This window comes from Neovison vison, chromosome 14 (genome assembly GCF_020171115.1).
Source record: "Neovison vison isolate M4711 chromosome 14, ASM_NN_V1, whole genome shotgun sequence".
NCBI classification, from domain to species: domain Eukaryota; kingdom Metazoa; phylum Chordata; class Mammalia; order Carnivora; family Mustelidae; genus Neogale; species Neogale vison.
Window position 1 is genome coordinate 19359823 of NC_058104.1, and position 12545 is coordinate 19372367.

General features: G+C 45.6%; 2 protein-coding genes across 8 annotated transcripts in view; one reads left to right on the forward strand and one right to left on the reverse strand.

The window, feature by feature from the left end:
* GLYR1 (glyoxylate reductase 1 homolog) overlaps nt 1-8368 on the reverse strand; it is a 34468-nt gene extending 26100 nt beyond the window's left edge. For 3 of the 4 annotated variants that reach the window (XM_044233792.1, XM_044233791.1, XM_044233790.1), the window contains exons 1-3: nt 8304-8355; nt 7236-7272; nt 5845-5924 (exon numbers count right to left, since the gene is read on the reverse strand). In XM_044233792.1, coding sequence (XP_044089727.1) covers nt 5845-5924; nt 7236-7272; nt 8304-8341 — 155 coding nt within the window. In that variant the 5' untranslated portion in view covers nt 8342-8355. Of the gene's footprint in view, nt 1-5844; nt 5925-7235; nt 7273-8303 lie in introns of all 4 variants that reach the window. The other variant, XM_044233789.1, reaches the window with a different exon arrangement.
* Nucleotides 8369-8589: 221 nt separating this feature from the next.
* The window catches only part of UBN1 (ubinuclein 1), a 41592-nt gene continuing 37636 nt past the window's right edge, over nt 8590-12545 (forward strand). For 2 of the 4 annotated variants that reach the window (XM_044233896.1, XM_044233897.1), the window contains exon 1: nt 8590-9239. The gene's annotated coding sequence lies outside the window, so the exon portion shown is untranslated. The remainder of the gene's footprint in view (nt 9240-12545) is intronic. The other 2 variants (XM_044233898.1, XM_044233899.1) reach the window with 1 other exon arrangement.

Sequence of the window (12545 nt, forward strand, 5' to 3'; positions counted from 1 at the left end):
ATTGTATCATGTACACATCGTATTAAACATGTGGTCTACAAATTAAACGTGGGTCTATGAATAATCTCCAAAACTCTCACGTATGTGACTCAGACTGCATAACACAAAGACCTGGGTGGGGGTGGGAGGGAGAACACACATGTGTCTGCATAGTCCAAAGGTGAGAACAAAGATGGGGACAGAAGACACGGGCTGCTTCTCCATCTAGATTTTGTGAGTAGTACTAAGCAAATGATTTGTATGCTTGCCCTACTTCAAAACCACTTACGGATACTGAGGATGACTAAATTGTTACAGGTCCAAGTCTAAGCTATTCAGAAACCAAGACACCCCAAAACCCACAAATCAAAATACACAACAAAAAACAACAAAAAGCCACAAAGAAAATAAGAGTTTGTCAATTAGTTTCAAGCACTGATTATCATACAGACATCAACAAAGACTTGCAGTTAAGATAGATTAAGAAGATTCTGTTTCAAAACTTGAAAACATTCCCAAATGCTGGATAAGGCTTCCAAGCTGTGCTGTCTCTGCCAACATGGCCAGCCACTTCCTTTGTGCCGGATTCTTTAATGCTGGTGCATGACACCTGTTCCTGGAGTCCACTGTCTCAGCCATGAAGGGAGTCACCTGTAGGACTGATGCTGGTGCTGGGACAGGAAAACCTACTCAGTGCTCTCTAGGACAGGTATCGTCCAGTCCTGGCAGAGGACACTGCTGGCTCAGTACAAACAGCAGCGCACTCGCCATCCATTTGGCTCCGTTCTCCAACTATTGCACAATGTCGGATGTAGGCAAAGCGGGGCCATCAGCCCCCAGGCGAAAAGAAAGAGGGGTGCTCAGATGGCTCCAATCTGCTTGTAATTACAAGCCGCAGGTTCTTCTCCAAGAGTCATACCTTCTATTTGTCTTGATGGAAAAAATTTCTTAGGTTGGGATCCTGGAAATTCTATCACTGAACTCCACAAATCTCCTGCCTCTCAGTGTACTAATCTGTTAAAAAGTGAGAACGAGAACAAATATGCCATCTATTTCCCTAAAGGACTATTGGAGGGTCAGGTGTGAAGACACTACACAAACTCTCGGGTGGTCATTTGGCATCTATCCTCTTTTGCCAGTAGTCTTCTCTTGCACTGTTTGTCTCTGGGCATTTTTTTTTCTTTGTAATTTTATTTATTTATTTGTCAGAGACAGAAGGAGAGAGAGCGAGCGAGCACAGGCAGACAGAGAGGCAGGCAGAAGCAGAGGGAGAAGCAGGCTCCCCGCCGAGCAAGGAACCTGATGTGGGACTCGATCCCAGGACCCTGGGATCATGACCTGAGCCGAAGGCAGCCGCTTAACCAACTGAGCCACCCAGGCGTCCCGTCTCCGGGCATTTTTGAACACCCAAAGACTGTATTAGCTTCCTCCAGTCTGCCATCCATGGCCACCACTGAAAATTTCAAACTCCAGGCTGTTTCTGTTCTGATGGGCAAATCCCTGTCCAAGATGGGCTCTCACGTGCCTGAGACTTCATCTGCGGGTGTGGTCACCAGGTAGAGTCGTCAAAGTTATGCTAAAGTTATTTTTTCCTCTGTATCTCTGTGAAATAGAAAACGACCATAAGTAACCCCTCTACTGGCCATCCAGGCTCGGAGAGCTGAATCCAGTCATCTTACTAAGTCCTTCCCCTTCCAGGGGTGGCTGGTTAGGAAGATCTGGTCCTCTCTCTTCCTAATAGCACATCAAAACAATTTGTCAGATGTTTTGACAGAGGAAGGGGAGAGAAAGACTAGTTTTGTAGAAGATTGAAATATTTATCTTTAAAGAAAAAAAAGATTTTATTTACTTACTAGAAACACACACACACACACACACACACAGTACAAGCCGGAGAAAGCGGGGAGCAGGCTCTGTACCAAGGAGGGAGCCTGCCATGGAGCTCGAGCCCAGGAACGTGGGATCATGACCTGGCCTTAACCAACTGAGCCACTGAAATCGTTATCATAAGGACCTACTCTTTACACTCTTTAATAAAGATCCTTGCTAATATTAAAAAAATCATATCTATAAATATTTTCCCCCATATAGAGTGTAGAGTTTTGAAAAGATACATGTCTGACTGAATCCTATATTGCTCAGGAATTCAGGAGCAGCCCCATGGGGTCAGGCCCTATCCAGTGCGGGAAGCATCATACCCCTCTCCCTGACATCAAACATCAAGTGAGGTAGAGCCCAGTTTCTTCTGGAACCATCTATGGTCCTGCCCTTCACAAAGGAGTTCTCGATCTCTAAAAACCCACTTGTACTTCCCGTCTAAAGCACTTCTCAAATGGCCGTTTCCTACAGTGCTTCTTATGCATGCCCTAAACATAGTCACCACAGCATTTGTTCTGCTCACAGTGCCGCTATCGAAACGTCTGATGATTTATGAACAGGTCAATGTTTACCTCCTTGGGGTCATTCATCATTTCGTCAGTTCTGATTGTGCTCTTTTTCACATTAAAGAATCCTAGTCTTTGATCCAACTAGGTTCCCTTTTCTGATATTATCTAGTACCATCAGATCCCTTTGGGAGTATGGACTCAACTGCACATAGCACTCCTGGCAAAGCACAGCACAGTTTTTACATAAAGATGTAACAATTAAAAAAAAAAAAAAAAAAAGGTAGACCAATTTACTGTTTAGTGTTTGAAGCCTTTTCAGTCACAAGAGATGTGGGGGCGCCTGGGTGGCTCAGTCGGTTAAGCCTCTGCCTTCGGCGCACGTCATGATCCCAGCGTCCTGGGATTGAGCCCTGAGTCCAGCTTCCCACTCAGTGGGGAGCCTGCTTCTCCCTCTCTTCTCTGCCTGGGCTTTCTGTCCCTATCTCTCTCTCTCTCAGATAAATAAAATATTTTTTTTTAAAAAAAGATTTTTATCTATTTGACAGAGAGAATGATCACAAGTAGGCAGAGAGGCAGGCAGAGAGAGAGGGGGGAGCAGAGAGCCTGATGTGGGGCTTGATCCCAGGACCCTGAGATCATGACCTGAGCGGAAGGCAGTGGCTTAACCCACTGAGCCACCCAGGTGCCCCTCAAATAAATAAAGTCTTAAAACAAAAACAAAAACAACCCCCACAAACCAGACCTCGCTGAAGTCCTTAGGAATTTCCAACTCTCAAATGTCTTTCTTTTTCAAACACAAATCCTTTCTCTACCTCTCAAGTTTCTCTCAAAGCCACCTGCTTCTTACCAACTTGTTCTCTCTCGTACCGTATTTATAGGTCAACCTGAAGTTTACTGAACCCCTGTCGTATACCACAACACACTACAAACAAATGGCACTACTTCTGCATAGCTACGAGGTACAGAGCATCATCCCACATTGTGGGCAAGGACACAAGGGTTAGAAAGGTGAAAACAACTTGCCCAAATTGTAGGGCAGGTGCGATGGCATCTGAATGCACAGGGGCCAGCATCAAATCCAGAGCTCTTTCCTCAAAGTAACCCCCTGGACACTTCACCTTCAGATAATTTAAAGACAGTAAATGTCTGCTGATCACTCATCACTAAGGACCCTTCTTCCTTTAGAGACGTGCCTGGAGATCCTCACCCCTTGTTTCCTTTCATTGTCAACCACCTAGCCGCCAAAAAACGTGTTGGTCCTGTGACAACTTACTTTTTAATAACTTTTTATGGAATTCTACCAAGCGAGCTTAACAAGCTTAAAGATATTATACCTAACAGCTGCCCAGAATCCACCCGCTTATGAATCCTCTCAAAGAATTTTAGTTAGAAATCACATCAGCACCACCACTACTAACACCACTAGGTTATTTCCGAGTTCAGGTAAGTGCGTCCCTTTCCTTGGTTTCATTGGGTGCCTCGTAAAGTGCTAAAATGCACTCAACTCCATTTAACTGTCTCACCTATAGTATTTTTTTTTTTTTTTAAACACATAGGCATCTGTTCACTCTTCTGACCTGCAGCTTTTTACATTATAAGATCACAATGGCTTTCAGGCTTCCTGTAATCTGACCAAGCCCCCATTTCCCATGAGTTTCCACCTTTGTTTTGGACTTGTACATCTCCACTTAGCTAACCATGCTGGGTCAACCACATTGCCTCTTATTCTTGAGCACAGTTCTTTACCCCGGGGGGTGGGGGGGCAGGGAGCCTCTTTCTGACCATGCATCCAACTTAAGGCCCAGGTTCTCACAGCATTCACACTGCCTGCACTGCCCTGCTGCGTCCTGCCTGTTCGAATTCTATCTGTCCTCCAGAGGTGAATTCTAACTCCATCTCTTCCATCACCCTTCTTTGATCTACCTCTTCTCCGTGATCTCTCCTTGTTCTAGAACCCTTTAATAGTCACCTGTATCACTCACTCTGCACTTATTCCCATCCGTAATGTTTATGTCTTGTCACCTGAATTCCTAAAAGGCAAGGCCCACAACATTTGCTTTTCTCTAGAAGTTCCTTTTGGTGTCAACAATTTGGTTTGGCTGTACAATTAGCACTTGTTTTATACATTGGGGCAATGTTTCTTATAAAGTCAATGGCATTACAAGAACATTCTGGCTTCCAGAGTGTCTCTGGCTCTCAAAGTTCTGGGCCAGTGACTCCCTTGAATACTGTCATCAAAAAGGCGGTAAATTGTTCTGTGACAGAGAACTGGGTATATTGGTGTATCTACACGGTGAAGATAAACACTCCATTCAAATTCTAACGCAGGGGCGCCTGGGTGGCTCAGTGGGTTAAGCCTCTGCCTTCAGCTCAGGTCATGACCTCAGGGTCCTGGGATCAAGCTCCAAGTTGGGTTCTCTGCTCAGCAGGGAGCTTACTGCCCACCCTACCTCCGCCTGCCTCTCTGCCTATTTGTGATCTCTGTCAAATAAATAAAATCTTTTAAAAATAAAATAAAACAAAATAAACTCTAACCCAAGGAGCGCCTGAGTAGCTCAGTCCATTAGGCACCTCATTCAGCTCAGGTCATGATCTCAGAGTTCTGGGATGGAGCCCCATGTCAGGCTTCCTGCTCAGCGGGGAGCCTGTTTCTCCCTCTCCCTCTGCCTCTCCCCTGCTTATGCTCGCTTGTGCAGGCTCTTTGAAAAAAAATAAATAAATAAAATCTTTAAAGAACAAAACAAAACAAAAAAACATCTAACCTAGGCTAAGCACTCCAGTATATACACTCCTGAATGAGTGAAGAACACTTTATAAGAGATCTTGCTATAGAATATCATATTATCGTTTTCTAGGAACATATATTTAAACCATGGCTATTAGATTCCTCAGAAAACTCACAGACGTTTTCAAACCCAAAACTACATTTTCCTCTAAAAGTGGTAAGTAGAAATGCAACTACTTAAACCATCTAGCTACACCCAGGTAATCAAATCCAGGTAATAACAAGAAAGCTGAACAAATCACCTGAAACTCAGGTAAATACACATTCTCTTCTTCAGTGTGACCAAATGACCTATCAAAGACTCTCAAATGAATGGTCCTAATTTCACTGTAAACCTCACTCATGAATCACAATGATAAACAGCCATTAAAAGAGAAACAAACATAGCCCTAATAAGAAGAACCACCTATGGGAGTTGATAAAGAGATGTCAGAGATAATTTTATTGTGATTATCATACTCAGAAGTCAGTGAATTCTATTTTTCACTTGACTGAAATTGTTGTAGGCCCCAAGACAATTTCTAGGAGCTAAGAACAGCACCTTTTATTTACATATAAAGCCAAAACAATATGCCATTCTGACAGACTACAGTAAAAATGACCTAGGGTCCCTAGAATATTCTCACAAGCAGCTCAGATCCAGGATAACGCCCAAAGAAAGGGAAAGTGAAACTCTTGATGAACACTACTCACTGATCTTCTGTTCCAAAAAACTTCACAAAGAAGCATTTCTTTCCACGTGGTTTCTTCAAGTCTTTGGGTGGATTAACAATCTGGGGAGTAAAAGGGGGAGAAAAGGTTTTTCCACACTTCTAAGTTGGTAAAAAAAAGGAAACAATGGGAATATGTTTAAAGAGAACCCAGGTAGTACATGTCTAAGTCTGGGACTTTTCTACTGAGATGTGTGGAAATGAGCAAATATTCTATAATCTAATATTATATATATATAATATTCTATAAGTTCCCTACATCTACCATGTAGATCATGTAGATTCAGTAGGTAGAATATCCCTTCTGCTGGAATTGGCACTGTTTTAAAAGCAGTTAAAACTAAGATCAACATCAACCTCCCCCAACCATGTGACCCTGTCATCACTGAAGAAATGCAGAGAACAGTTCTAAAAATACATCGGTAAAGTAAAAATGTTAGGTGGTGTCTATGTTTATCACTGTAAGCAGTGGATAGTGTATAGAATTACTGAATCAATATGTTGTCCACCCAAAAACGACTATAATGTTTTGTTAATTATGCTTCAATTAAAAAAAAAACTGTACAAGGAGAGTTGAGGCAGGTAATAATGACAATGAGAACAACTGAGGCAATGAAAATGCCATATTGCAAAGAAACAGTCTAAAGACATTTCCTGGGCTCCTTGCAAGCATATAAAAAGAGAACATTTGGAAAGCTATGACGGATTGCCTCATGCAAAATCTGGAATGCCAACTTCTGCAAAGATGCACTGGAGCAGCACATATGGTAACATGGAAAGAAGATTTAAACTTAGTTGGGACAAAAATACTTTGACTTTTCACTAACCTACATTTAGACTCCTCTCTTCCTGGGGAATTTATTTTCTTCTCCTTTTGTTACATTTAAGTGTAAAGCTAAATTCAAACTAGAATTGATTTCCAGGATTAAAAAACTTCACCAAAACCACCTCTGATTCAAGAGATAAGCATTTACTGCAGATTACAAGACCCTGTTTATATTGTATTGCCTTTTCTAAACAAACAGTAGACAGAGAAAAACTCGAGTTATTTATTTATTTTTTGGAAGGTTTTATTCATTTATTTGACAGAAAGAGAGACAGCGAGAGAGGGAACACAAGCAGGGGCAGTGGGAGAGGGAGAAGCAGGCTTTCCAGAGAGCAGGGAGCCTGATGCGGGGCTCCATCCCAGGATCCAGGGATCATGACCCGAGCTGAAGACAGATGCCTAACAACTGGGCCACCCAGGCACCCCTCTGAGTGTTATTTAAATAGGTCAGGATTAACTAAAGGCCAGAAACTGAGGGGCATGAATCTTATAGTCTCCACCTTCTCAAACCCACTTCACATATCTTCCAATAGTAGCAAGACACTCACCTTTCCTGGCCAAGGAGGATACCGGCCGAGTTTCCCCCTAGAGAAAACACACAGTCAGCTTTTGCCCTGGAAAAGCCAGTCCATCTCCTTCAACCCACTCAACGTCAAATTTATTTTCCTAACTCTCCACCTGCACCCTCAAGTGCCAAAACAAAAACTGGAAAACAGGAGGTCTTAATTTTGCGTCCACAGCTGGGCCCAAGAGGCCCAAACTCTTCAGAAAGGAAATACATAAGTGCATAAAGTATGTGCATTCTTTGGGTGACAGGGAATACAGAACAACAAAACCAATCAAAAGTCCACTTGTATAGAGCCTCCCCGGGACGGGGGTTGGAGGGTAGTTTGCTCTGTAAACACAGACTTCCCCTTACAAAGTCTGGTTTAATTCACGAGCCCGGCTTTGACAAATGCTAATGGAAACCTTCCTCTGGGTCGAAAAGTGAGCTACGTCGCTCCAGGGAAGCGGCGACGGTCAGTCTTGGTTCGGGCGGTTGTCTGGGACACAGAAGCAGACCACAAGAGGCACCCAAGAAGGCACTGGTCACTGCCAAGCCTTCAGCTGTAAAGGAGAAGTCCCCCTTCCATTTCTTCACGGGGCAGCGCCAGCAGTCCGGTTTCGACACCCCCAGCCAAGCAGCCCGCACAGGTCGTTTCCATTTCAACGCGAGTTTTGACGGGCTTGCCCAGGCGAGATGGCCCGCCGGCTCCCCGACTCTCCCGCTTTCTCAGGAGCCTCAGCAAGACCCCAAGGACCCGGCGTCCGCGGGAGCTGTGCGGCGCCAGAGACTCCCTTCACGGTGCCCGCCGGCGTGCAGGTGCGGAGCGAAGCCCTCCCCTAGGCGGCCCTGGGGTTCAGAGCCCAGCCCGCCGCGGCCACTCTCGGCCTCAGTCCCCCGGGGCCGGGCTGCCCCTTCCGCCCGGCGTAGCTCCCAGCGCCGGCCCCTCATCTCGCCCTCTCTCCGCAGCCTGGAGCGCACAGAAAGGAAGCTCCGGGGCTGTCCGCGAACCCCGCGCCCAGTGGGGCAGCTCCCCGGCGCACCTCGCTTAGCCCTGGCCGCCCGGACTCACCACACCAAATCGCCGAGGCGCAGACTCACAGCCGCCATCTTACCACCCAACCACCGCCGACGCGCGGGCCGCCGGGAACATCAGGTCGCCCCGGCGCCGCCCATTGGAGTGCGCCCGGCCACGTGACGAGGGCCGGCTGTCATCGGCCACGCCGCTGCCCTGACGTCACCGCGCCCGCAGGGGTTCATTGGCCAGAGGAGCTGCACGTGACCCGGGCGCCGCGGTCTCGGCGCGCCGGAGCCCCGAGTCTCCCGGCTCCTTCCCCCTCCCTCCGGCTCGTGACAACGAAGCGCCCGCGGTCTGAGGCGGCGGAGGTGGCGGCGACGGTGCGGCCGTTCGAGTGCGCGACGGAGCTAGCCCTGCGGCCCGCCCCGCCCCTGGGCTCTGGCCTCCAGCCCCCTCCCGTCGGCGCTTCCGTTACGGCCGTTAGTCCCGCGCGGGGGCCGGCCGTGTCGCCACACCGGGAGCTGCCCTGACGGACCTCGGCGCGGCCTGGAAGCTTGTCTCCGCCCGCGCCCGGGGCCCGCGCCCGGCGGGCTCTGCGTGGCCTCGCCCGGGGGGCGGACGGGTCCTTCGGTGCGCGCTTTCTAACGGCCGGCGTCCGGGGATCGGCTCGGAGCCCGCGTTCGCCGCCTCAAGTTCTCCCGGGGCGCCAGTTGCAGCCCGCCCGAGGTCCCGAGCTGCTCGACCGACGTGGAGCCGGCGTCTCTCCGCTTCCTCCGGGGCCGGGGCGGCGGCACGGCCGGCGAGGCTCCCCCGGGCGCGTGGGGACCCGGCCATGGGCCGCGGCGCGGGTTGGCCGCCCGCCGGGAGGCATGGCTCGGGGGCCGGCCGCTAGCAGCGCCGCAGCCCGGGCGCCCGGGCCGGCATGAGGACGGCCGCGGGGGGACGAGTGCGGCCCTCGGGGCCGTAGCCTGCGTCGCGCCGGGGACAAAGGTGCGTGTCTTTGTCGGGACCGGGCTCTCACGTACATCTCGTTGTAGTTTGACACTTTTGGAGAAGTTGGGAGCTGGCTGTTGTCACAACAGGAAGGCAGATGCTCGCGTGGTTTCAGTACGTGAAAACCAAGGCGTTGAATGGGGAACTGTTCACAGCAGTTCAGCACAGGGCCCAAGCACCCGGGTGGAAAATAACGGCTTTTGAAAAGGTCCCAGTCCCTCTTGCAGACTCCACAGTTTACGTGTCGACTTAGAGTTTTTCTTGAGTCGCCCTCTTGCTTGGAAAGGTGGCGGATCCTCACGCATCTCCAGTAGGTGTTTTCGTTACAGAGAGACTTTGGTTGTAAGAGTGTTTTGTTTGTTTGCTTGTTTAGTGCGTTGGCTTGTCCGAAGCTTGGTTTTTCTTGGAGTTAAGTTTCCCTTAAGTACCGGCAGTTAGTTTTAGGAGCTGTCATTTACTGTTTTATATTGTCTTAAGGGCAAACCAGTTATTGAAAACACATTTAGGATTCCAGGAAATGATTTCATAAAATTCAACACGTTCTTAATTTGAAAACTCTTTAATTTTTGAGCAGTTGAAGGATATTTTAATGGTTTGATTAAACTATATGAATTTTAAATCAACATCACATTGGACCTAGAGGCATTCCCATGAGAGTCAGAACATGGCAAAGAATATATGTTTAATGTTATTCTGGAAGTTCTAGCCAATGCACTAAGACATGAAACAAAAATAGAGACATTTCTGAAAGAAGAAAAAATTCTCATTTGCAGAAATGACAGGGCAGCCTGTTGTGGAGGGGGGAAGGGAAAGCCATTAAATGAGTTAAGTAAGGAGACTAATTACGAAGTCATCATACAAAATTAAGTTTTTCTGTTTCACTGATAATCAGTTTGAAAATACAGCATTTGGGACACCTGTGTGGCTCAGTCATTAAGCGTCTGCCTTCGGCTCAGGACGTGGTCCCAGGTTCCTGGGATCAAGCCCAGAGTCCCACTCTCCACTTCTTAGGAAGCCTGCTTCTCCCTCTCCCACTCCCCTGGCTTGTGTTCCCTCTCTCCCTGCCTCTGTCCCCCCCCCCCCAAAAAAGGAGGATGTATGATGAAAAAAAAGTGTAATTCCTGGGAATAAACCAAGATGCAAAAGAAGGCTAATGTTTTTTGGATGAGGTTTTTGGGGAGTGATGTTTTTGTGTGTACAGTACTGTGCTTTTATTTAGAGTGATGTTCAATTTGTTAAAATTGAGTATTTAAATATTTAGTTTTTCTTAAGCCTTTTAAGTTTCACTCCCAAATCTTTTTTCTTTAAAAGATTTTTATTTATTTTGAAAGAGAGGAAAAGGGAAGGGGAAGAGGTGGAGGGAGGAAAAAAAGAGGAAAGAATCCCAAGCAGACTCCTTGCTGAGCGGGATATGGGGCTTGATCTCACAACCCGAGATCATGACCTGAGCCCAAACCAAGTGTCGGACATGGAACCAGCTGAGCCACCCGGGTGCACCCCCATCTTACTTTACTTATAAATCTAAGAGTAGTTATATAAAAATAAAAATATTTGACTCCTGACAAAGCTTCAATTAAGGTACCAGTTCAAAAGATTACGTACCACTAAACAATTTTTTTTGCAAATGTTAACTACCCTTAGAAGTTTAAACTGCATTTAAAGTTTTTGTTTTTTTAGTAGGTCTATGCCCCAGCGTGGAACCCAAAGTCATGCTTGAACTCATGGCTCTGAGATCAAGACCTGAGCTAGATAAAAGAGCCCAATGCTTAACCAACTGAGCCACTCAAGCACCCCTACATTTAAAGTTTTATATGCTTGTTCTTTGAAATACTTCAGACTTCTGAAATGGTGCATTTATAAGCCTAATGGTAAAATCTTTCCAAAGACATAACTCTTGTAATGTCTTTTTTTCTGATAGATGTAGAATTAGGTTTAAATGAACACTTTGATACTTCTATTAACCATTTCAAATTAAAATTGTAAGTCCAGTAAGTCAATCATTATTATGTCTGATTTTCTTAAATGTTTCAAATAACTTCGTAACAAGTAGCAAGCATTTAGGGTGATTATAAAATTTAATCCCAAATCTAATTACTAAGTGTTAATATGTTACAGGTTTGATTTACTTTATTCTTTGGTCTTATTTGTAAAGTCATACAACTGAGAGAAGCAGTTTTGCCATCCAGGTGAATGAAGTTGCAGTGTCTAACATTAGGACCATGCTAAGGGTACTTTTTAAAAATTACTGCTTGCGGGCATCTGGGTGGCTCAGTCGTTGAAGTGTCTGCCTTGGGCTCAGGTCATGATCCCAGCATCCTGGAATTGAGCCTCATTGCCCCATATTGAGCTCCCTGCTCAACGGGGAGCCTGCTTCTCCCTCTCCAGCCCCCTCTGCTTGTTCTCTGTCATAAATAAGTGAAATCTTAAAAAAAAAAATTACTGTCTGGACACAGCAGGAACCTGGTTGCCCCTTCCAGGGTGAACGTCCTATATTTCATCTGTTAACTTGCATGTTCCCTTCTTATAGTGAGACCTTGCCTGCTTGTGTCAGTGGGGGGCCTTTAAGCATCAGCTTTCAGCTGTGATTTATTTTCACAACCCAGGGCATCATGAATGTCCTGGGGCCCTTGAAAGGTTTTTTTAGGGGAATTTTCCCCCAACATTTTAGTGCATGATGGTTTTTTGCACTACTAATCTATTTTGCTGCTAATTACTTTGCTGCCTACTTAGGATTATTCTAACTCTTCATTTTTAGATATTTTACTCCCTGATCTTAGCAATCAGAATTTTTGGTCATAGTAGAAAAAAAATGAACATTACGTATATAGTAAACATTCTTACATGTGGATATATGTGACATGCGTAAATCTTCTTGAATTAGTTTCTACTGATCATTCATTACTATCAAAATACAGTGAGCTTTTTTTTGGAATATGTCAAAATAATTCTAAAGTTGACCTGAAATAATAAACAGGCTTGAATAACTATATTTAAAAGAATAATAAGGATGAATTTTTGGTTAGAGATATTAAAATACACCATAGAAATTTTTCGAAACAGTATAGTTTTGGTTAAACAGTGTCTACATATACTAGATTAACAGGTTACATTTTAGTAACAGATCTTAAGATGTCTAATGCATTACTCTATAACAGAAGCCAAGTCAGCAGGGAAAAGAAAGGTTAGGGATTAATGCTGGGAAGAAGCCAAGTTAGAGTACCTTGTGAAAACTAAGTTAAAATTTCCTTTATATCTCAGTTTAATCTAAAAACAGTAACAAAGCAGAAAAATGTAGTTGTAAGT